This window comes from Nerophis ophidion, linkage group LG24 (genome assembly GCF_033978795.1).
Source record: "Nerophis ophidion isolate RoL-2023_Sa linkage group LG24, RoL_Noph_v1.0, whole genome shotgun sequence".
NCBI lineage: Eukaryota > Metazoa > Chordata > Actinopteri > Syngnathiformes > Syngnathidae > Nerophis > Nerophis ophidion.
The window spans coordinates 34035429-34060471 of record NC_084634.1 but is presented as its reverse complement, the minus strand read 5'-3'; the positions used below and the strand labels follow the sequence as shown (position 1 = coordinate 34060471).

General features: G+C 39.7%; 1 protein-coding gene across 2 annotated transcripts; it reads left to right on the top strand.

Annotated features, from left to right (window-relative positions):
* Positions 1–4908: 4908 nt before the first annotated feature.
* Positions 4909–22920, top strand: tram2 (translocation associated membrane protein 2). Of its 2 annotated transcripts, XM_061885870.1 has the most exons (11): positions 4909–5126; positions 7126–7189; positions 8863–8972; positions 11011–11127; positions 11202–11260; positions 12570–12654; positions 17545–17615; positions 17700–17805; positions 17885–18027; positions 20373–20530; positions 22214–22920. In XM_061885870.1, exons 1-11 carry the CDS (start codon positions 5007–5009, stop codon positions 22288–22290), a joined length of 1110 nt encoding a protein of 369 aa, XP_061741854.1. In that variant the 5' UTR covers positions 4909–5006; the 3' UTR covers positions 22291–22920. The 2 variants fall into 2 exon arrangements, with proteins under 2 accessions (XP_061741854.1, XP_061741855.1); XM_061885871.1 differs by lacking the exon at positions 7126–7189 and having other exon boundaries at positions 4988–5126.
* The last annotated feature ends 2123 nt before the right edge of the window (positions 22921–25043 follow it).

The following is a 25043-nucleotide window of genomic DNA, read 5'->3' as shown; positions in this document are numbered from 1 at the left end:
TATGTGTTGTTATTTTTTTTCATTACATTAGATTAGTTGTCCCCTTTTGAGGTGTAAGCACGTTTTTGTTGGATTGTAGATAACTTACTACAATATGGTGATTCTCAAACTTTAGTAATGGTGTGCCAAGTAATCACTTAATAAATATTTAAACACAGTGTTACTGTTCAAACTGTGTGTAATGTCCTAAAAACATCGGCCTTGTTTTTAACGAATACCTGGGCCTACTACGCTACTGTATTTTAATATTGGTCATCATGGTGGTACTTGGATGGTGAAGGAAGTTTGAGAACTACTGCTATAATATCCATCCATGTTCTACCGCTTATTCCCTTTCGCGGTTGCGAGGGGCGCTGGCGCCTATCTTAGCTACAATTGGGCGGAAGGCGGGGTACACCCTGGACAAGTCGCCACCTCATCGCAGGGCCAACACAGATAGACAGACAACATTCACACACTAGGGCCAATTTAGTGTTGCCAATCAACCTATCCCCAGGTGCATGTCTTTGGAAGTGGGAGGAAGCCGGAGTACCCGGAGGGAACCCACGCATTCACGGGGAGAACATGCAAACTCCACACAGAAAGATTCCGAACCTGGATTTGAACCCAGGACTGCAGGACCTTCGTATTGTGAGGCAGACGCACTAACCCCTCTGCCACCGTGAAGCCCCACTGCTATAATATATTGAACATAATTTCAATGCAGTGAAGCATATACTAAGAAAAGTTATAACACAACAAATAATCGTTGTGTTATGTGCAGTACTGTGCAGTGAACTATATACTTTTTAATGATGAGTAACAGGACTGAAAGTAACACGATTTTAGACCGCAGAAGCTTTTTTCAACAGTGCTGCTAGTCCACAGGTGTCAAAAGTCGTTTTCACAGAGGGCCACATCGCAGTAAAGTTTCGCCCCCAGAGGGCCGCTTTTAACAGTGAATACTATAATTACACAATTTGCTAAAGCATTTAATCCGTGGATTTTTTTAAACTAAAATGTAAAAAAAAAATATGGTAAGTTGCAATCATTTTACCTCAAACTTTAGTGTATATTACAGTGAAATGGAAAAACAGTACTTCTGTTTTTATGGTACAAACCCCGTTTCCATATGAGTTGGAAAAATGTGTTAGATGTAAATATAAACGGAATACAATGATTTGCAAATCAGTTGAATATGCTACAAAGACAACATATTTGATGTTCAAACTGATAAGCATGTTTTTTTTGCAAATGATCATTAACTTTATGATTTGATGCCAGCAACACAAAACAAAGAAGTTGGGAAGGTGGCAATAAATACTAATAAAATTGAGGAATGCTCATCAAACACTTATTTGGAACATCCCACAGGTGTGCAGGCTAATTGGGAACAGGTGGGTGCCATGATTGGGTATAAAAACAGCTTCCCAAAAAATGCTCAGTCTTTCACAAAAAAGGATGGGGCGAGGTACACCCCTTTGTCCACAACTGCGTGAGCAAATAGTCAAATAGTTTAAGAACAACGTTTCTCAAAGTGTAATTGCAAAGAATTTAGGGATTTCAACATCTACAGTCCATAATATCATCAAATGGTTCAGAGAATCTGGAGAAATCACTACATGGCCTGAAACCAACATTAAATGACCTTGACCTTCGATCCCTCAGACGGCTCTGTATCAAAAACCGACATCAATCTCTAAAGGATATCACCACGTGGGCTTAGGAACACTTCAGAAAACCACTTTCACCAAATACAGTTTGTTGCTACATCTTTAAGTGCAAGTTAAAGCTCTACTATGCAAAGCGAAAGGCATTTATCAACAACATCCAGAAACGGTGCCAGCCTCTCTGGGCCCGAGATCATCTAAGATGGACTGATGCAAAGTGGAAAAGTGTTCTATGGTCTGACGAGTCCACATTTCAAATTAATTTTGGAAATAATCGACATTGTTTCATCCGTACCGATGTTATCAACGCAAAGTTCAAAAGCCAGCATCTGTGATGGTATGTGGTTGCATTAGTGCCCAAGGCATGTGTAACTTACACATTTGTGAAGGCACCATTAATGCTGAAAGGTACATACAGGTTTTGGAACAACGTATGCTGCCATCTAAGCGCCGTCTTTTTCATGGACGCCCCTGCTTATTTCAGCAAGACAATGCCAAGCCACATTCAGCACGTGTTACAACAGCGTGGCTTTGTAAAAAAAGAGTGCGGGTACTTTCCTGGCCCGCCTGCAGTCCAGACCTGTCTCACATCGAAAATGTGTGGCACATTATGAAGCGTAAAATACGACAGCGGAGACCCCGGACAGTTGAACGACTGAAGCTCTACATAAAACAAGAATGGGAAAGAATTCCACTTTCAAAGCTTCAACAGTGTTGTTAAAAGTGTTGTTAAAAGAAAAGGTGATGTAACATAGTGGTGAACATGCCCTTTCCCAACTACTTTGGCACGTGTTGCAGCCATGAAATTCTAAGTTAATTATTATTTGCCAAAAAAAAAAAAAAGTTTGAGTTTGAACATCAAATATCTTGTCTTTGTAGTGCATTCAAATGAATATGGGTTGAAAATCATTTGCAAATCATTGTATTTACATCTAACACAATTTCCCAACTCAATGGAAACGGGGTTTGTACTTTTTAATGAAAGGTTCCTAACTGGTGAGTAACAGAACTGAAAGTAACACGATTTTAGACCGCGGAAGCTTTTTTTCAACAGTGCTGCTAATCCACAGGTGTTAAAGTCGTTTTCACTGAGGGCCACATCGCAGTTATGTTTGGCCCCAGAGGGCCGCCTCTAACAGTGAATACTATAATTACACAAATTGCTGATGCATTTTATTTTGTAGATTTTTTTTTAAACTAAAAAAAAATATGGTAAGTTGCAATCATTTCACCTCAAAATTTAGTGTATATTGCAGTGAAATGGACAAACAGTATTTCTGTTTTAATCGTAAAAATCAGCTCAGTTGCCAGAATTTTACTGTAATTTTTTTCTACTTCTTACTGTAAATACATTAGACTTTTGGCACCTGAGCTGCCAGTTTCTTGTTGTTTTTAACCGCAAACTGTATATTTTTCGGTGTATTACTGTAAATGCCAAAACGGCACCACAGTAAAAACAACTTCTCTGTTTTTCATTAAGAGAAAAATGCTGTAAAAACCACAGTCAATTTCACAATTTTACCATGAAATCGATTGCTACTTTTACATTGCACAATTTTAGGGATAACTTGCTTTGACATCAGGATTATTAGTATTTATTTCTATTTAAACGTTGTTTGATAATATATTTTTGCATAATTAGATACTATTTAAGTTAACATAATTTGCGATTACATGGAGTACTTTTTTTCTCCTACCAAAATACAAATAAATACATTTAGTAAGAAAAGTTACAGTACTTTATTGATATACTAAATTATCAAAAGTATTTGGCCACTTGCCTTTACTCACGTATGAACTTGAAGAGCCATCCGATGGAATTGTCCGAGATGTTTTGGTATCCTGGAGCATTCAAAGTTCCTTTCACTGGAACTAAGGGGCCAAGTTCAACTCCTGAAAAAACAACCCCACACCATGATTCTTCCTCCACCAAATTTCCCACTCGGTACTGTTCTCCTTGCAACCTCAAAACCCAGACTTGTCCATCAGGTTGCCAGATGGAAAGGCCTGATTCATCACTCCAGAGACTGCGTATCCATTGCTCTAGAGCAGGGGTTGGGAACCTTTTTGGCTGAGAGAGCCAAGAATCCAAATATTTTAAAATATATTTCTGCAAGAGCCATATAATATTTTTTTCGAGACTGAACGTAATTAAACGTGTGCATTTTTCAGTGAGACCAATTCCTACACTATAATAAGTCTCTTATTCTTTGTAATAACATTGTTATTCTGAAGCTAACTGTGGAGGGGGCGTGGTATGCGGGCCTGCAGCGAAGCGGGATGTGCCAGGACCGGCCTCAAAATCAGCGACAGGTGCGCAGAATGTCCCACCTGGGCCTTGTTATCTAATCACCTGTTGCTCTGTTATAAGCAGCAGAGTGCGAGCGAGAACGAAACAGAAAAATACAATTGCTGGAAAGCAACGGAGAGACTTATTGAAAAATAAAAAATATTGCAACCCTGAAACAGGCTCTCATGTCAGTGCTTGGTGGTCTGAAGAACCCCCGGGAGGGCAAGCCCTAAACTAACCAATAATAAATAAATCACTTCTTACCCTTAATGCAACTTCTTGAACAAGTGCGGTAGAAAAAAGATGGATGGATTCAAATGCATGAGCATGTTTTATATTTTGAACGTTATTTTTAACAATTTGATTACAAGTGGAACTATTCATTACTTGTCGTGTTAAGCAGTGTCAGCTCAGATTTATCCGAAAGCCAGACGCAGTCATCAAAAGAGCCACATCTGGCTCTAGAGCCATAGGTTCCCTACCCCTGCTCTAGAGTGAAGTAGCGACGTGCTTTACACCACTGCATCCCGACGCTTTGCATTGGACTTGGTGATGTGTGGCTTAGGTGCAGCTGCTCGGCCATGGAAACCCATTCCATTAAGCTCTCTGCGTACTGTGCGTGGGCTAATTGGAAAATCACATGACGTTTGGAGCTCTGTAACAACTGACTGTGCAGAAAGTCTTTGCACTATGCGCTTCAGCATCCGCTGACCCCTCTCTGTCAGTTTACGTGGCCTACCACTTGGTGGCTGAGTTGCTGTTGTTCCCAAACTCTTCACTTTTCTTATAATAAAGTTGACTTTGAAATATGTAGGCGCAAGGACATTTCACGACTGGATTTGTTGCACAGGTGGCATCCTATAAACCTTTAAATTTTTCCGTGTGCGGCCCTCTGTGGAAAAAGTTTGGACACCCTGGTGTAAAGGGCCTCAGAGTGAGGTATTTATGTCACTGGCCCTTTAAGACGAAGCGCATGCGCAGTCCGGTGGGAAAGTTGAAGCTAAACTTCGTAGTTAAAAGAGGGAGAGAAAAAAAATAGCCGAATTATTACAAAAGTAGCCGGGAGCATGGCGTTTCGCCGACGAAACAAGAGTTACCCTTTCTTCAGCCAAGAATTCCTCGTCCAAAACCACGCCGACATCGTCTTCAGTTTGGTGATATTCATTTTGATTGGGTTGATGTTCGAGGTGATTCGCCTTTTTTTCCCTCCTCTCATCAGCTGCTTTATGACATCAAAACATGTAAACAATCGCGAATGTCAGCTTTTACTTGTACTTTTTTGTGCCACAAAGGGGCGGGGGGGGATGTAAATGTCTTTAACTAATGCCGTGGCAGCTTTTTGTAGGTTTCGCTACTTTTGTGATGTTTAACAGTCGATGTAAAAGTAGCAAGCTTGTTTAAAAATCCCTTAGTTGATATATTGAGTCGATGCACAAAGTTGGATCTTAAAATCCAAATTCTCGTCAAGGTGGAGGTGCTCGCCATCTCACTTAAGCTTTTAAAGTCGTCCAAAGCATTTCAATCACATTTGCCTTACCTTTTTACATAAGAGTGCCTCGAATTAAGCTGCATAAACACGCACTTTTACTCTCAAAACGTAACTTTTTAAGAACAAGACTCAAGTCGCTTTACACATTCAGCAGGAAACAGAGGCCAACCGGCCTTCGCAGTAAGAGCAAGGCATGTCCACGTTGCGAGGTGGTGCTTTTATTTTGAACGTGGCAAAAGGGAAGCGGAAGCGTTTTTATCCCACTGCCTTGACGCTAGGATTTTTGACTGCCACGTCTCAATTTTTTTAAACTGTTATCGCGTCCCCGGTTGTTTTTTAAACAAAAACAAACAAAAATAACCCCTCACAAAGTACATGTTTGTCATACAGACGCACATGTCAAAGGAAATTTTACTGGAAAATTCACATAAACAACGGCATCACGAGTTTCGCTACAAAAACGCCCTTCATTCTATTGTCATTTTTAGTGGATTTCCACGAATTTGTAGTTTCTTTAGTTAAATTTTAGACTTTAATATTGACCATATAATTCCTTCCAATGCAGTGTTTTTCAAGCTTTTTTGAGCCAAGGCGCATTTTTTTCATTGAAAAAATCCAGAGGAACACCACCAGCAGAAATCATTAAAAAAAATGAACTCAGTGGACAATAAAAAGTCATCACAATTGTTGGATATGACTTTAAAGCATAACCAAGCATGCATCACTATAGCTCTTGTCTCAAAGTAGGGGTACTGTCACCACTTGTCACATCAAGCCGTGACTTATTTTGAGTTTTTTGCTGTTTTCCGTTGCGTACTGTTTTTATTTCTTGTCTTGTGCTCCTATTTTGGTGGCTTTTCCTGTCTTGTCGGTATTTTCCTGTTGCAGTTACATGTCTTCCTTTGAGCGATATTCCCCTAATCTACTTTGTTTTAGCAATCGAGAATATTTCAGTTGTTTTTATCCTTCATTGTGGGGACATTGTTGATTGTCATGCAATGTAAGGATGTACTTTGTGGACGCTGTCTCTGCTCCTCACGCTGTAAGTCTTTGCGGTCGTCCAGCATTCTGTTTTGGTTTACTTTGTAGCCAGTTCAGTTTTGGTTTTGTTCTGCATAGCCTTCCCTAAGTTACAATGCCTTTTCTTAGGGGCACTCACCTTTTGTTTATTTTTGGTTTATGCATTAGACACCTTTTTACCTGCACACTGCCTCCCGCTGTCTTCTGCATATTATGATCGCGACAAACCATCGACATCTACAAAGCAATTAGCTACCAACTGCCACCAACTGATATGGAAGAGTATTACACGGTTACTCTGCCGAGATATAGACAGCAGCGACACTCAACAACAACATATAGTTTGCAAACTATAATTACTGGTCTGGATAAAATACTTTTCACCTAAATAGGTGAATTTAGTGGTTGAAAAACACTGCTCTAATGCATGGAGTTGTCCTAAGTTGACGTGTCAACTAGAGGTCTACCTTCTTTGACCCTACAGGAAGCCCCAAAAGACGCCGGTTTAGAATCCATCCATCCATCCATCCATTTCTACTGCATGAATCATTACAATAAAAACAATATCAGATTTAGATTTGGCATTTATTTAACTTTCCAAACGTTTTCAAGAGAGCACTCTTTATCTTGTTTGTCACTTCTACACTATATTTATTACCATTCCTTTTTTTTTTCAGGCTACAGCAAAGACAGCCATATTTTTTATTCAGCCACAGTACAATGTCACCACACTGTCACCAGGTACTAATCCTTTGCATTGTGCTTACAGTTGGGCAAAAAAAGTAGTCAGCCACTGACTGCGCATGTTCTCCCACTTAAAATGATGACAGAGGTCTGTAATTTTCATCATAGGTACACTTCAACTGTGAGAGACAGAATTTGAAAAAAAAATCTAGGAATTCACATTGTAGGAATTTTAAAGAATTTATTTGTAAATTATGGTGGAAAATAAGTATTTAGTCACTTCACAAAAGGACGATCTCTGGCTCTCACAGACCTGTAACTTCTTCTTTAAGAAGCTCTTCTGTCCTCCACTCATTATCTGTATTAATGGAACCTGTTTGAACTTGTTATCTGTATAAAAGACACCTGTCCACAGCCTCAAACAGTCAGACTCCAAACTCCACTATGGCCAAGACCAAAGAGCTGTAGAAGGACACCAGGAAATGAATTTTAGACCTGCACCAGACTGGGAAAAGTGAATCTACAATAGGCAAGCAGCTTGGCGTGAAAAAATCAACTGTGGGAGCAATTGTCAGAAAATAGAAGACATAAAAGACCACTGATAATCTCCCTCGATCTGGGGCTCCACACAAGATCTCATCCCGTGGGGTCAAAATGATCATGAGAACGTTGAGCCAAAATCCCAGGACCACACAGGGGGGACCTGGTGAATGACCTGCAGAGAGCCGGGACCAAAGTAACAAAGATTACCATCAGTAACACTCTACGCCGACAGGGAATCAAATCCTGCAGAGCCAGACGTGTCCCCCTGCTTAAGCTAGTGCATGTCCAGGCCCGTCTGAAGTTTGCCAGAGAGCACATGGATGATACAGCAGAGGATTGGGAGAATGTCATGTGGTCAGATTAAACCAAAATAAAACTTTTTGGTATAAACTCAACTCGTCGTGTATCGAGGAAGAAGAATACTGAGTTGCATCGCAAGAACACCATACCTACTGTGAAGCATAGGGGTGGAAACATCATGCTTTGGGGCTGTTTTTCTGCTAAGGGGACAGGACGACTGATCCGTGTTAAGGAAAGAATGAATGGGGCCATGTATGGTGAGATTTTGAGCCAAAACCCTCCATCAGTGAGAGCTTTGAAGATGAAACATGGCTGGGTCTTCCAGCATGACAATGATCCCAAACACACCGCCCGGGCAACGAAGGATTGGCTCCGTAAGAAGAATTTGAAAGTCCTGGAGTGGCCTAGCCAGTCTCCAGACCTCAACCCCATAGAAAATCTGTGGAGGGAGTTGAAAGTCTGTGTTGCTCGGTGACAGCCCCAAAACATCACTGATCTCGAGAAGATCCGCATAGAGGAATGGGCCAAATTACCAGCTACTGTGTGTGCCAACCTGGTAAAGACCTATAGTAATCGTTTGACCTCTGTTATTGCCAACAAAGGTTATATTACAAAGTATTGAGTTGAATTTTTGTTATTGACCAAATACTTATTTTCCACCATATTTTACAAATAAATTCTTTAAAATTCTTACAATGTGAATTCCTGGATTTTTTTTTTCACATTCTGTCTCTCACAGTTGAAGTGTACCTATGATGAAAATGACAGACCTCTGTCATCATTTTAAGAGGGAGAACTTGCACAATCGGTGGCTGACTAAATACATGTTTGCCCCACTGTATTTCAATATTGTTACCATGACTCACCATATCTCTGTCCCTTTTTAGAGGGAGAAGTGACGATGTATCATTACGGATGGAAGGATTGTGCCACTGTCGTTTTCTACTTCTTCATCGCCATCATCCTCCATGCAGTGGTGCAGGAGTATCTGCTAGATGTGAGTACTACTGTGAGAGACACTGTGGCTCGGTATTTTGCCAATAGTCAACTCCCTCATGGTTGACGTTAAATTACAAAATGATACAATTTTGAAAAAATAAATCACCATAACTCTGCAGCACGTGTCAAACTTGAGGCCATGGGGCCCGATGTGGCCCTCCACATAATTTGGGAATAACACACATTTATCTTTTCTTACTCTCGCACTTTCCGCCAAATTTCAGAAGAAAATCATCTTTTTATATATTTTTGCCGCAGTGTATAAATGTTTATTTACATACCTCAATTGTTTCCAAACAGCTGATCACACAAAACCGAAGTCATCGTCATGGACCTGCTTACTGAAGAAGCTTGCCCTCCAATCAGCTAAACGGACTCAATGAGTCCACTGTGACGTTTTGGTGATTTTACGAAACTGAAACAATACAAATAGAATGCCATTGTACCGGATTTTCTGGACCATATGGCTCACCAGATTATAAGGCGCACTACCGATGGGCGGGTCTATCCATCCATCCATTTTCTACCGCTTATTCCCTTTCGGGGTCGCGGGGGGCCCTGGCGCCTATCTCAGCTACAATCGGGCGGAAGGCAGGGTACACCCTGGAAAAGTCGCCACCTCATCGCAGGGCCAACACAGATAGACAGACAACAGGTCTAGTCAGGTCTATTTTCATGCAAAAGGCGCACCGGATTATAGGGCCCACTAAAGGGGGTCATATTATTATCTTTTTTTCTAAATGTAAAATACTTCCTTGTGTTCTACATAAGATGTAATGTTGCATAAATTATGTTTTACAGATCAGTCGCTTCAGGATGCGCTGTTTTGTGGGCGGTCTTATTTACGCGGCTCACCTTCGGAAGCGTCTTTTCCCCCCCGTCATCTTTGTTGCAGCGGTGTAACGTGCAAGGACGGGAGTGGAAGAAGTGTCAAAATATGGAACTGTTTTAATGACATTCAGACTTTACTTCAATCAATAAGGGAGCAGCATCTCCTCATCCGGAAAAAACAACACTGGAAATGTGTCTCGTGAAAAACCCTCCGACCTAAAATAACTAAAGTTCCTTGGGTGAATAATGTAACCTCACTATACCGGTATGTTTTAGCACTTTTATGGCGAGTTTACTGACAGATATAAGTAAGAACTTCACACTAGTTTATATTAGAAATGGCAACGGCGGAGGATGACTGTCCCATAACAGGAAGATAGAGAAAATTAAGCTTATCGACTACAAAGACCGCAATTTTTTAGGATTCATGCAGATCCCAAATACGGATCAGCAGGTACCAGAAGGTAAGAAAAGTTGCTTTTGCATAATATTGCGAAACAAAACTCCAAATATGTCTTACCTAATACACACACCATAATTATACTTGTATGTTTAATGCACTGACAATCCTTCAAGCGGTGCGGTTTCATAGCTTACCAAATTTGTAATAAAACATTTTTAAGACTTTTATTGGTGTTGTTTAGTTGAGACATATTGCCATCATAGTGCAGCCTACACTTATCTCTTATGTTTGACTGCCATCTACTGGTCACCCTTATCATTACACCATGTACCAACTAAAATAGCTTTGAGGTGGGTAAGCTCAACCAAACTTATTCCTTACAGTAGGCGCACCGGGTTATGAGGCGCACTATCGAGCTTTGAGGAAAAATTATTTTAAGTGCGCCTTATAGTCCGAAAAATACAGTAAACTATAAAAAAATTATTGATTGACTTGAACCATTTGATACTAAAAAATAAAATTAATATACTTAATAGTCAAATGAACACGTATCAGTTTTACCTTAGAACCTGAGCTACCTCAATCATCTTATACATTACATAGCTTTCCAAAAATACCTTTCGACCAAACGAGTGTGGACGTCTTTAAACATTTCAAAAAAACATCTTCTCCCTGCTTTGTTCCGCGTCAGCCACAAATAGCACACGGTCTGTCTGTTTTCCTAACCCAGTTCTTTTTATGACTCACATGACCGTTGAGTCAGCAAAACTTGTAACCCGCCGTGTGCATCCTCCCGCCGCAGAAAATCAACAAACGTCTACATCTGTCAAAGAGCAAGAACACCAAGTTCAACGAATCGGGTCAACTGTGTGTGTTTCACTTGGTGTCCAGTGTGTGGAGCTTCTACGTCCTTATAACGGTGAGCTACACTACATTACTAGTCTTAAAATAATATTTTTTTAAAACGGATTCTAACAGTGTCTCTTCACACAGGAAGGATACATTTTGCATCCCAGCAGACTTTGGGAAAATTATCCACATGCACACCTCAGGTATGATGAAAGCATAATCTTGCACGGCTATATTGCCAAAAGTATTTGACCACCCATCCAAATGAGCAGAATCAAATGTCGTAATCACTTGGCCCGGCCATAGGTGTATAAAATCAAACACTGAGGCATGGAGACCATTTCTACAAACATCTAAGACTCTAGAGCAGTGGAGACGCGTTCTCTGGAGGGAGGAATCAAGTTTTTCCATTTGGCAATCTTGATGGACGGGTCTGGGTTTGCAGGTTGCCAGGAGAACGCTACATTTTAGACTGCATTGTGCCGAGTGTGAAATTTGGTGGAGGAATTATGGCCTAGGGTTGTTTTTCAGGAGTTGGGCTTGGCCCATTAGTTCCGAATGCTGCAGAATATGAACAGTTTGGAGCAGGCCCCTTCATGTTTCAACATGACTGTGCACCAGTGCACAATGCGAGGTCCATAAAGACATGGTTGACAGAGTCTGGTGTGAATGAACTTGACTGGCCTGCACAGAGTCCTGACCTGAACCTGATAGAACACCTTTGGTGTTCCCCTCTCCCTTGTGGAGGAAGGGCGGGGGGACACAGGTCCGGTGGCAATGAATGAAGTACTGGCTGTCCAGAGTCGGGACCCAGGGGACATCTCTGCGCTGCTGATCCGCCTCCGCTTGGGATGGTTTCCTGCTGGCTCCACTATGGACGGGACTATCTCCACTTAGGACTGGACTCTCACCGTTGTTAGATCCACAATGGATTGGACTTTCACAATATCATGTTAGACCGGCTCGACATCCATTGCTTTCGGTTCCCTGGGGGCGGCTGGGTATGCGGTCCTCTCAAAGGTTTCGCATAGTCATCATTGTCACTGTCACCGACGTCCCACTGGGTGTGAGTTTTTTCTTGCCCTTATGTGGTTGTGGGTTTGTGCAGCCGTTTGAGACACTTGTGATTTAGGGCTATATAAATAAACATTGATTGATTGGATTTGGGATGAATTAGAACGGAGACTGAGAGCCAAGCCTTCTCGACCAAAATCGGTGTGTGACCTCACCAATGCGCTTTTGGAAGAATGGTTGAAAATTCCTATAAACACACTCTGCAACCTTGTGGACAGCCTTCCCAGAAGAGTTGAAGCTGTATTAGCTGCAAAAGGTGGACCTACATCATATTGAACCCTATGGGTTAGGAATGGGATGGCACTTCAAGTTCATATGTGAGTCAAGGCGGGTGGCCAAATACTTTTGGCAATATAATGTATGTTTAAAAAAAGCGTCTATAATTGGTCTTTATTCCTGCTAAATAATGTGTGTATGTAACACTTTCCTGTGTTCCAGGTTCCAAGAGAAGTTTTTCTACCTCACTCAGCTGGCCTACTGGCTCCACGCTTTGCCTGAGCTTTACTTTCAAAAAGTGCGCAAGGTCAGTATGGAAGCCCATTAGTGTTTTTAAAAACAAGTGTACAACGGTGCTATTTATTCATTTGGTGGACCTCTCCCCGTGTTCAGTTCAAAACTTGGGAGACAAACATTTTTGCAGAACATTTCTAAAGATTCTAGAGCAGTGGTGTCCAAACTACCTCTTCAATTTGGGCCACAAAACGTCCAGTTAGCAATTACAAATAATCAGCAGTCTGAGGGCTGCTATTTTGTCGCAATCTGGGAGCCAACCAAAGTAACTTTAGTCAGTGGACATGAATTGTACATCAATGTGTATAGGTGCACATCATTAACTTGTAATACCCAATCCAAACAACCTTCCCTAGTCATGGTGCAGGGAAAAAAAAAATAAACCAGCACAAAAATTCAACAAACATGGTCACACACAACACAACCTGGTCATTGAACTTTGTAGATATTTTTTTTTTTTTTTAAGTCTGGCAAATAGCATAAAAAAATCTAAACAGCACATATTTTTCCCGAGCGTGGTGCCGCTGCTGCTCCCCTCACCTCCCAAGGGATGGGTCAAATGCAGAGGACAAATTTCATCTCACAATAACTGTGACAATAACTGCTTGATTAAAAAAACTTTAAGAAGGTTTCACGGAAGTAAACAAGGTAGGACTTGAATTTTTACATGCTCTTAATAACAACTTAAAATAATTATATACCTATTATTATAATACTATGTAATCATATGTAGTTACTTTGCATACAGTTGGAACTCGCAGTCATTAATCTAGCAAAACAGGAATTGATCACTGAGCAATGGGAGGGACACGCTAAACAGCCAATGGCGTAACAGTATCAATTATGACGTTTGGTTGCGCCATCTTGCTGTTTTGCTGTTGATTCTCTGCATGGAGTGTGAACAGAAACTAAAAATGAGTGCTGCAGAGAGCGAAGAAATTGTGGATAAACTAGAAAAAGTTTAGGACCGTCGTCCTTTGCTGCGCTCAGCTTTTCTTTTCAAGCCTTGTCCGTTCCCTCTTGGGATGTATGGAAACAACAGGTAGGAACTGCTGTTAAAATATAATAACAAAATATAAGAAATGTGCTACTTTAAAGTAATAATTTGGTCTAGTTATATTAAAATCATAATTACAGCGTAACATAAACGCATTTCCACACTTAGCTGAGATAGGCGCCAGTGCCCCCCGCGATCCCAAAAAGGAAATAAGCGGTAGAAAATGGATGGATGGATGGAATTAAATGTTACACAGACCATATAACTTCCTGGCAGTCAACCTACAAAAATTATTTCCACGGTTGTGTTGACATTTCAGTTGCCTTCTTACTTGATAGCTGCGGGAAGTTATATTTGAAATAAAAATGTTAACATTTAATACATTTTTCTCCTCGTCCGTGTTTGTCAAATGTAGGGTTGTCTCGATATCAATATGTTGGTACCGGTACCAAAATATAAATTCGATACTTTGATATTTTTCTAAACAAAGGCCAACCCAAAAAAATGGCATTATTGGCTTTATTCTAACAAAAAAATCTTAGGATACATTAAACATGTTTATTATTGCAATAAAAGAGCAATTTTGTCCTTAAATAAAATAGTGAGCACACTATACAACTTGTCTTTTAGTAGTAAGTAAACAAATAAAGGCTCCTAATTAGTCATAGATCACAAAAAATATCAACACTAGCCAGTATCGGCCTATATAAAAAAACTTATATCATAATAGTTTTTAGCCATATCGCCAAGCCCTACAGTAGTCATTTGTGTGTATATATATATGTATATGTATATATATATATATATATATGTATATATATATATATGTATATATATATATATATATATATATGTATATATATATGTATATATATATATATATATATATATGTATATATATATATATATATATGTATATATATATGTATATATATATATATATATATATATGTATATATATATATGTATATATATATGTATATATATATATATATATATATATATATATATGTATATATATATATATATGTATATATATATATATATATGTATATATATATGTATATATGTATATATATATATATATATATATATATATATATATATATATATATATATATATATGTATATATATATATGTATATATATATATATGTATATATATATATGTATATATATATATATATATATATATATATATATATATATATATATGTATATATATATATGTATATATATATATATATATATATATATATATATATATATATATATATATATATATATATATATATATATATATATATATATATATATTAGGGATGCACCGATTAATTGGTAACCGAATATATTCGGCCGAATATGGCAAAAAAAAGCCACATTCGGCCTTCGGTGGAATGAGTTAAATGCAAGGCCGAATAGTGGCGTGTGACGCAATGATGCAATTTTTTGACGCGGTGACGCAATCAACCAACGTGCAGTGACGCGGTGACGTTGTAACCAGGCGCCTTCGGAAAAATGTCAGCAGTGTGGAGATATTTTTAAGTGTTGGAAAGTGACAAAAGTATTGCAGTTTGCAACAAATGTTCAGCCAAACTGTCTCGAGGAGGTGCCTCGTGGCCGACTCTTTGAGAGGACGAATAAGTTTGCGACTGACAGTGCCAAAGCAAACGGAATTTCAAAGAAGGTAATGGAGTTTATGGCTTTGGATGATCAACCTTTTAGTGTTTTGGAGGACATTGGCTTTCGGAGACTCATGGAGCACATTGAGCCCCGTTACACGATACCGAGCAGAAAGTATTTCTCTGATGTGTGCTCTTTACATTGTGTGTGTGCTGTTTACATTATTAGCCTGGTGTGTAGGCTACCTGTATAAGTGTATGAGGTTACAAGCACACACTTAATTGAGATTTACTTGAGTCTTCTGTTTACATTATTAGTCTATCTACTGTGGCTAAGCAGACTTTTTCCAAAAGGACAATAATTCATTTGTTGTGGGTTTATCCACTTTAATGCACTTTATTTTTTTTTGGAATGCATGTTTTGTTTTAAGGCCTAATAGAAATGAAAAACTTTGTGCTTTTTTTTAAAAGCAAAGGCTACTGGAATATTAAAAAAAATGTCAATATTCAATAAAATTGTACTTTATTTAAAAAACATGTCTAAAAATGTATTGTAGGCTATTTATGCAATATAAAATAAAATTGTGAAAAACTGCATTCATTATTCGGTATTCAGTATTCGGCCAAACGTTTACATTTTATTCGGCTTCGGCCACAAATTTTCATTTTGGTGCATCCCTAATGTGTGTGTGTGTGTATATATATATATATATATATATATATATATATATATATATATATATATATATATATATATATATATATATATATATATATATATATACACATACACATACACACATATTACAGTGTTTCCCCCAGAAAATGTGTTTGTTAAGGTGGTGTCTCTCCAGGGGGAAGGGGGGTGCCGCCCGGGACAGGCCGACGGACGGGGAAGGGGCTAGGTGGGTGTAAGGTACAGTGTAATTTGGCCTGTCGCCACCATCTCGTCTGGGGGGGCAATAGACTCCAGGCCGGCTTCGTCGCGTGAAGAAGCCTACTATTTTTGGTTGTGTTTTCCACTCCGTATACTGAGTGGCAATATACGATATGTAATTTGGCCTGTCGCCACCATCACGTCTCCATCTCACTACAGCCTGGGGGGGCAATAGACTTCAGACTGTGGTGAAGTAGGCCGGCTTCGTCGCGTGAAGAAGCCTACTATTTTTGGTTGTGTTTTCCACTCCGTATACTGAGTGGCAATATACGATATGTAATTTGGCCTGTCGCCACCATCACGTCTCCATCTCACTACAGCCTGGGGGGGCAATAGACTTCAGACTGTGGTGAAGTAGGCCGGCTTCGTCGCGTGAAGAAGCCTACTATTTTTGGTTGTGTTTTCCACTCCGTATACTGAGTGGCAATATACGATATGTAATTTGGCCTGTCGCCACCATCACGTCTCCATCTCACCACAGCCTGGGGGGGCAATAGACTACAGACTGTGGTGAAGTAGGCCGGTTTCGTCGCATGAAGAAGCCTACTATTTTTGGTTGTGTTTTCCACTCCGTATACTGAGTGGCAATATACGATATATATCTCGATATTTTTTCCGTAAAGTAAAAACAAAACAGTCCTAGTTACCTGAGATACTAAGTATGTCATTATTTTGACTTAGTAAATATTGACTGACTCAGACAAAATAATGACCGAGTCAAACTAATAACTTACTGTAAATAAGCGTTTGCAATAAGCGTTTCAAAAAGAGTTAAAAGTGGGGCCACATGCTGACATATGATCAATTCATCAGGCTTAATTTACAGGATCAAAAAATGAATTAAATAAAGAAAAATATTAGTATTCTTTTTTTTTTTAAAGACTTTAGTTTTGGCGGTGGCTCTTTGTTGTTAAGGCGGCCGCGAAACTCTGTAATATAGTAGTGAAGTGTTCCTCAAGGTTTTATTTTAGGATCCATCTTTTTCATCATTTGGGCTATTTGGGTGGCCTGTGAGTTCAGTTCTAAGAACTTGTGAGAGAGTTTTACATTTTTGCAACCGATTCTTAAAAACACTAAAGTGCTGTCTAAAAGATTATTTTTTACTAGCTTTTTTGCAGGTCTTCAACAAAAAAAAACTGACAAAATAAATAGACCAAATGAAATGTCTACTACAACACACGCTAGTTCTTGGGAATATACAAAATAAGTTGAAGGGTAAAGGGAGAAATCCGGCCTCCCGGTTCTTATCTTTAAGGGTTTGTTGCCCCCAAAACAAAAATTGTGCAAATATCCCTGCTGTACAGTGCAGAAGCAATGTAGAAAATATGTGTGTGTGTGTTTTACCAGGAAGATATTTCTCGCCGGCTGCAGTACATCAGCTTGTATCTGCTGCACATCTTGGCAGCATATTTGCTAAAGTAAGCATCTTGTTCCTGAAAATACTGTAAATGTAAAAACACCTTCAAAAAGCTTCTTATGTTTTTTTTTTTTACCCGTTCTAGTTTGAACCGCGTCGGCCTGGTGCTCCTCTTCCTCCAGTATCTGTCGGAGTTGGTCTTCCACATCGCCAGACTCTTCTACTTCACGGATGAAAATCACCAGAAAATGAAAGTTGCCATCCATGTGTCTTTCAAACCGCAAGATACGGCTAAAATCAACAGATTTGCATTGTGTCTCCTTCCGTAGGTTTGACCTTTGGGCTGTCGGTTTCGTGTTTACTCGCATGTCAACGCTCACGCTCATGTTTCTCGTCGTGGGTTTCGGTTTGGCTCGTTCCGAGAACCAAGTGCTGGACTGGGAAACGGGCAACTTTAACAATGTGCTCATAAGGTGAGGAACATCAGCAACGGGAATAGAGTTGGCCTTTTGTATTAAAGGTTAACTAACACTTTTTTTTAAAATGTTGCCCTTTTCTACATAGGGATAAGAGACTCCTCAAATCAAAATGTTTGAATTTGAGAAACCCAAAACCAGTGAAGTTGGCACATTGTGTAAGACTACAATAGAATACAATAATTTGCAAATCCTTTTCAGCTTATATTTAATTGAATAGACTGCAAAGACAAGATACTTAATGTTCAAACTGAGAAACATTTTTTTTTGCAAATACTCATTAACTTGGAATTTAATGCTAGCAACACATTGCAAAAAACTTGGCACAGGGGCATTTTTACCACTGTGTTACATGGCCTTTCCTTTTAACAACACTTTGTAAACGTTTGGGAACTGAGGAGACCAATTTTTGAAGCTTTCCAGGTGGAATTATTTCTCATTCTTGCTTGATGTACAGCTTAAGTTGTTAAACAGTCTCTGTTGTGGTATTTTAGGCTTCATATTGCAACACACATTTTCAATGGGAGAAAGGTCTGGACTACAGGCATGCCAGTCTAGTACCCGCACTGATTTAATATGAAGCCACGCTATTTTAACATGGGGCTTGGTATTGTCTTGCTAAAATATGCAGGGGCGTCCATGTTGCTTGGATTGCAACATATGTTGCTCCAAAACCTGTATGTACAGTACCTTTCAGCATTAACGATGCCTTCACAGATGTGTAAGTTACCCATGCCTTGGGCACTAATATACCCCCATACCATCATAGATGCTGGTTCTTTTCCTCTTTGTTCCTTGAGGACCCAACGTCCACAGTTTCGAAAAACAATTTGAACTGTGGACTTGTCAGACCACAAAACACTTTTCCACTTTGCAACAACACCCAGCGTTTCTGCGTGTTGTTGATAAATGTCTTTCAATTAGCATAGTAGAGTTTTAACTTGCACTTACAGATATAGCGACAAACTGTTGTTACTGACCGTGGTTTTCTGAAGTGTTTCTGAGACCATGTGGTGATATCTTTTACACACTGATGTCACTTTTTGATGCAGTACCACCTGAGGGATCGAAGGTCCATAATATCATTGCTTACGTGCAGTGATTTCTCCAGATTCTCTGAAACTTTTGATGATATCACGGACCGTAGATGGTGAAATCCCTAAATTCCTTGCAATAGCTGGTTGAGAAATGTTGTTCTTAAACTGTTCGACAATTTGCTCACGCATTTGTTGACAAAGTGGTGACTGAACATTTTATGGAAGCTGCTTTTTTTTTTCATACCCAATCATGGCACCCACCTGTTCCCAATTAGCCTGCTCACCTGTGGGATGTTCCAAATAAGTGTTTGATGAGCATTGCTCAACCTTCTCAGTCTTTCTTGCCACTTGTGCCAGCTTTTTCGAAACATGTTGCAGGCATCAAATTCCAAACGAGCTAATATTTGCACAAAATAACTAAGTTTCTCAGTTCGAACATTAAATATCTTGTCTTTGCAGTCGATTCAATTGAATATAAGTTGGAAAACATTTGCAACTCATTGTATTGTGTTTTTATTTACAAATCACACAACGTGCCAACTTCACTAGATTTGGGTTTTGTCGAATTCTCCGTCATATGTGTGTCTCTCAACATTGTCGGATTGTCAGGAAAATATTATATCAGACATATCGTATATTCAGCAAAACAATTTTTTAGCTGCTAGAGGACTTAAGTGTTGATTATGGCAAATTCAATTGATGCGTTTTTGTCTCCTTTAGTATTTTTTAATCACTTTTGTTTTTTCGACTTAGAATATATATCATTAGAATGGAATAAAAACGTATTGAAGTATGCATATTGAGTGGAATAAGTGCAGCCTCTCTCCAAAGCCCCTTGAGCTGTAAAAAAAAAAAAATGTCAATGCAGATACACAGCATGACTTCTTGTAAAATGCCCATAAAAAGTGGCAACAAAACGCCACAGGGTAGGAGCATGAAGACTTGAATGTGCATTAAATGAGTCTCTTAGTGATGCCCCGTATAGTACACACAAAATCCTCATTTACATAAGACGGTCCGTACCACTTTACAATTGTACACAGTCTTAGGAAATCACACGCAACTATTAGTACAAGCTATTTTTATAGATTACTCACGCTGTTTAACGTGTGGTATATCTCTTAGTAAATCAGGCCCGAGACTAATTTAATGTTGGTCATCATGGTGAAAGTTTCAAGTGTTTTCTGAGGAAAAAAGTTTGAGAACCACTGTTTTAGTGGTAAATTAAGCTGAAGTTAGATTTTAACTACAGATTGATGTGGCGTCACCCATTCGCGGTTTGCCTTTTTTTTCTTTTTCCCCCAGGCTGACTGTTCTTCTGTTGGTATATCTGACACAATCCTGGCTGCTGTGGAAATTTATCCGCTTCCAGCTGAGGCGCTGGAGGGAGTTCCGTCACGAGCAGGCCTCCCGCAAGAAGACCGCCACCAAACAACCTCTGCGGCCACTCAAGCGGGACTCACGTGAGTAGCGCAGTGCTCTGGCTTTTTTCTACAAAACCCAAAACCAGGTGAAGTTGGCACGTTGTGTAAATGGTAAATAAAATCAGAATACAATGATTTGCAAATCCTTTTCAAACTATACTCAATTGAATAGACTTCAAAGACAAAATACTTAACGTTCGAACCAAGAAACTTTGTTATTTTTTGCCAATATTAGCTCATTAGGAATTTGATACCAGGAACATGTTTCAAAAAAGGTGGCACAAGTGGCAAAAAAGACTGAGAAAGTTGAGGAATGCAAAGACAAGATACTTAACGTTGGAACTGAAAAACGTATTTTTTTTTTTTGCAAATAATTATTAACTTTGAATTTAATGGCAGCAACACGTTGCAAAAAAGTTTTTACCACTGTTACATGGCCTTTCCTTACAACAACACTCAGGAAACGTTTTTTGCTCCAATCCCTTTCAGCATGAATGGTGCCTTAACCATGGTTTGGGCACTAACAGATGCTGGCTTTTCAACTTTGCACCTATAACAGTCCGGGTGGTTATTGTGACGTCCAGTTTCCAAAAACAGTTTGAAATGTGGACTCGTCAGACCACAGAACACTTTTTCCACTTTGCATCAGTCCATCTTAGATGAGCTCGGGCAAAGCAAATAACAGGTTTTTAAAAAGAAAGTCATATTTTATCTGAGTCTTTAAATAAGTTTCTCGTCGAGGATTTTGTGTGGTTTTATATTGTGTAGTTATATTTATATGGTAATTTTTATTGTGACTGTAAATTGTTTGCCTGTTTCCTTATTGGTGCTTTTATTTCTTTTTTGTCTGTATTGTGAGTTACAATTATATGCTTCTACTTGTAATTATATTGAGTTGTGGACCCCAGGAAGACTAGTGGGTTGTTGTGGCAACCAGCTAATGGGGATCCTTAATAAAAAATAAATAAATAAAGCCTTTGGCGTTTCTGGGTGTTGTTGATAAATGGCGTTCGCTTTGAAGAGTAGAGTTTTAACTTCCACTTACAGATGTAGCGACAAACTGTAGTTAGTGACAGTGGTTTTCTGAAGTGTTCCTGAGCCTATATGGTGATATCCTTTACACGCTTATGTCGCTTTTTGTTGCGGTACCGCCAGAGGGATCTAAGGCCACAGTGATTTCTCCAAATTCTCTGAACCTTTTGATGATATTACGGACCGTAGATGGTGAAATCCCTAAATTCATAGCAATAGGTCGTTGAGAAATGTTCTTAAAACTGTTGGGACAATTTGCTCATGCATTTGTTCCAAAGTGGTAACCCTTGCACCATCCTTGTTTGAGAATGACCGAGCATTTCACGGAAGCTGCTTTTATACCCAACCATGGCACCCACCTGGTCCCAATTAGCCTGTTCACCTGTGGGATGTTCCTAATAAGTGTTTGATGAGCATTCCTCAACTCCGTTTTGCCACTTGTGCCAGCTTTTTTGAAACATGTTGCATGCATCAAATTCAATATGAGCTATTATTTGCAATAAATAAAGTTTTTCAGTTCGAATGTTACGTGTCTTGTCTTTGCATTCTATTTAATTGAATATAAGTTGAAAAAGATTTGCAAATAATAGTATTTTGTTTTTATTTACCATTTACACAGCGTGCCAACTTCACTGGTTTTGGAGTTTGTACATTTCCCATCTGTTCTAATTGTGTTTTTCTCCTGTTCAGTTGGGCATTATGAAAACGGATTTCTTAAAGCTGAGAACGGAGCCTCTCCCCGGATCAAAAAACTCAAATCCCCGTAAAAAAAACAACAAAAAAAAACACTGACTGAGCTGAGCTGAGCTGAGCGGGGGGTGGGGGGGAGCTTGGTTGAGTTCTATCCCGACACGCTCCAGGGAACTCGGTCACTACAGACTTAGCCTTGAACGCTGGAAAAAAAATGAAATTCCAAGGAAGTTCCTTGACCTCAAGAGACATCCTCTCCTCGTCATATCAGTATTTTGTCGTTTTCATGCATTTACATGACCTGCTTCCCCACGTCAAGCAGCACCGTCGTTCCGGTGCGGGAAAAAAAACCCAGAAGTGTACAGCAAACACGGTATGTAGCACATGTTACTGTGTAGCAACTTTTGAATGTTGTCGTTTATCCTCATAAGTACTGTATCGCTTGTCTGATTGCCATTGAGCCAGCTTTGCTTCTTTTCCACTCGGGGCCCATTGGGCCGGGAACTTGTTACTGATCAGAGAACATACACGTTTGCTTTAAGGTAAGGGGAGGGGGTTTTGGTCATCCAAATACTCGCGTCCGAAGCGCCTCCTAATAAATCATGTCTCGCATTTGTCATCCAAGACGAGCATCGTCACGTATGTCACTGCATGCCATTCCATGAATTGTTAATATCCTTAATGAATAATGCCATTTTTCTGACAAACTGCTGAAGTGGTCCTGGTTTTTCTGTCTCACGTACAAACCCCGTTTCCATATGAGTTGGGAAATTGTGTTAGATGTAAAAATAAACTGAATACAATGATTTGCAAATCATTTTCAACCCATATTCAGTTGAATATGCTACAAAGACAACATATTTGATGTTCAAACTGATAAACTTTTTTTTTTTTGCAAGTTATCATTAACTTTAGAATTTGATGCCAGCAACAAGTGACAAAGGAGTTGGGAAAGGTGGCAATAAATACTGAAAAAGTTGAGGAATGCTCATCAAACACTTATTTGGAACATCCCACAGGTGTGCAGGCTAATTGGGAACAGGTGGGTGCCATGATTGGGTATAAAAACATCCATTTTCTACCGCTTATTCCCTTTCGGGGTCACGGGGGGAGCTGGCGCCTATCTCAGCTACAATCGGGCGGAAGGCAGGGTACACCCTGGACAAGTCGCCACCTCATCACAGGGCCAACACAAATAGACAACATTCACACTCACATTCACACATTAGGGCCAATTTAGTGTTGCCAATCAACCTATCCCCAGGTGCATGTCTTTGGAAGCGGGAGGAAGCCGGAGTACCCGGAGGAAACCCACGCATTCACGGGGAGAACATGCAAACTCCACACAGAAAGATCCCGAGCCTGGATTTGAACCCAGGACTGCAGGAATTTCGTATTGTGAGGCAGACGCACTAACCCCTCTGCCACCGTGAAGCCCGTGTATAAAAACAGCTTCCCAAAATATGCTCGGTCTTTCACAAGAAAGGATGGGGCGAGGTACACCCCTTTGTCCACAACTGCGTGAGCAAATAGTCACAGTTTAAGAACAACGTTTCTCAAAGTGCAAATTGCAAGAAATTTAAGGATTTCAACATCTACGGTCCATAGTATCATCAAAATGTTCAGAGAATCTGGAGAAATCACTCCACGTAAGCGGCATGGCCGGAAACCAACATTGAATTACCGTGACCTTTGAATTAAGAGGACTTTAAGTAAACTAAATGACCTCAAATATACCTACAAATGAGGCATAATAATGCGATATGTAGTTATAGCTAAAGGATATCACCACATCGGACATCTCTATTTAAAACACTTCCTTATAGTCTACATAACATGTGATGGTGGTTCTTTGGTCAAAATATTGCATAAATCAATCAATCAAACTTAATTTATATAGCCCTTAATCATGAATGTCTCAAAGGGCTGCACAAGCCACAACGACATCATCGGCTCAGATCCTATGTCAGGGCAGGAAAAAACTCAAACTAATGGGAACCATGTGGTCCAAAAAGGGGCCTAGATGATGTTTAACTTTTAACATATTCAAACTGTTTGTGGATGGTCTTTTTTTTTTTTTTTACATGCCTCCACTTTGACCGCATCTGTTCCCCTTGTTGTATGTTGTAGCGCTTGCATATGGCGTCCATCCATCCATCCATTTTCTACCGCTTATTCCCGTTCGGGGTCGCGGGGGGCGCTGGCGCCTATCTCAGCTACAATCGGGCGGAAGGCAGGGTACACCCTGGACAAGTCGCCACCTCATCACAGGGCCAACACAGATAGACAGACAACATTCACACACTAGGGCCAATTTAGTGTTGCCAATCAACCTATCCCCAGGTGCATGTCTTTGGAAGTGGGAGGAAGCCGGAGTACCCGGAGGGAACCCACGCATTCACGGGGAGAACATGCAAACTCCACACAGAAAGATCCCGAGCCTGGATTTGAACCCAGGACTGCAGGACCTTCGTATTGTGAGGCAGACGCACTAACCCCTCTGCCACCGTGAAGCCCTGCATATGGCGTCTACTGACAAATATAAGTTTAAACTAAATGCTTGTTTGTATTACAAAACCCAAGAACTAGTGATGTTGGCACGTTGTGTAATTTGTAAATAAAAACAGAATACAATGATTTGCAAAAACTGACATCAATCTCTAAAGGATATCACCACATGGGCTCAGGAACACTTCAGAAAACCACTGTCACTAAATACAGATAGTCGCTATATCTGTAAGTGCAAGTTAAAGCTCTACTATGCAAAGCGAAAGCCATTTATCAACAACATCCAGAAACGGCGCCAGCTTCTCTGGACCCGAGATCATCT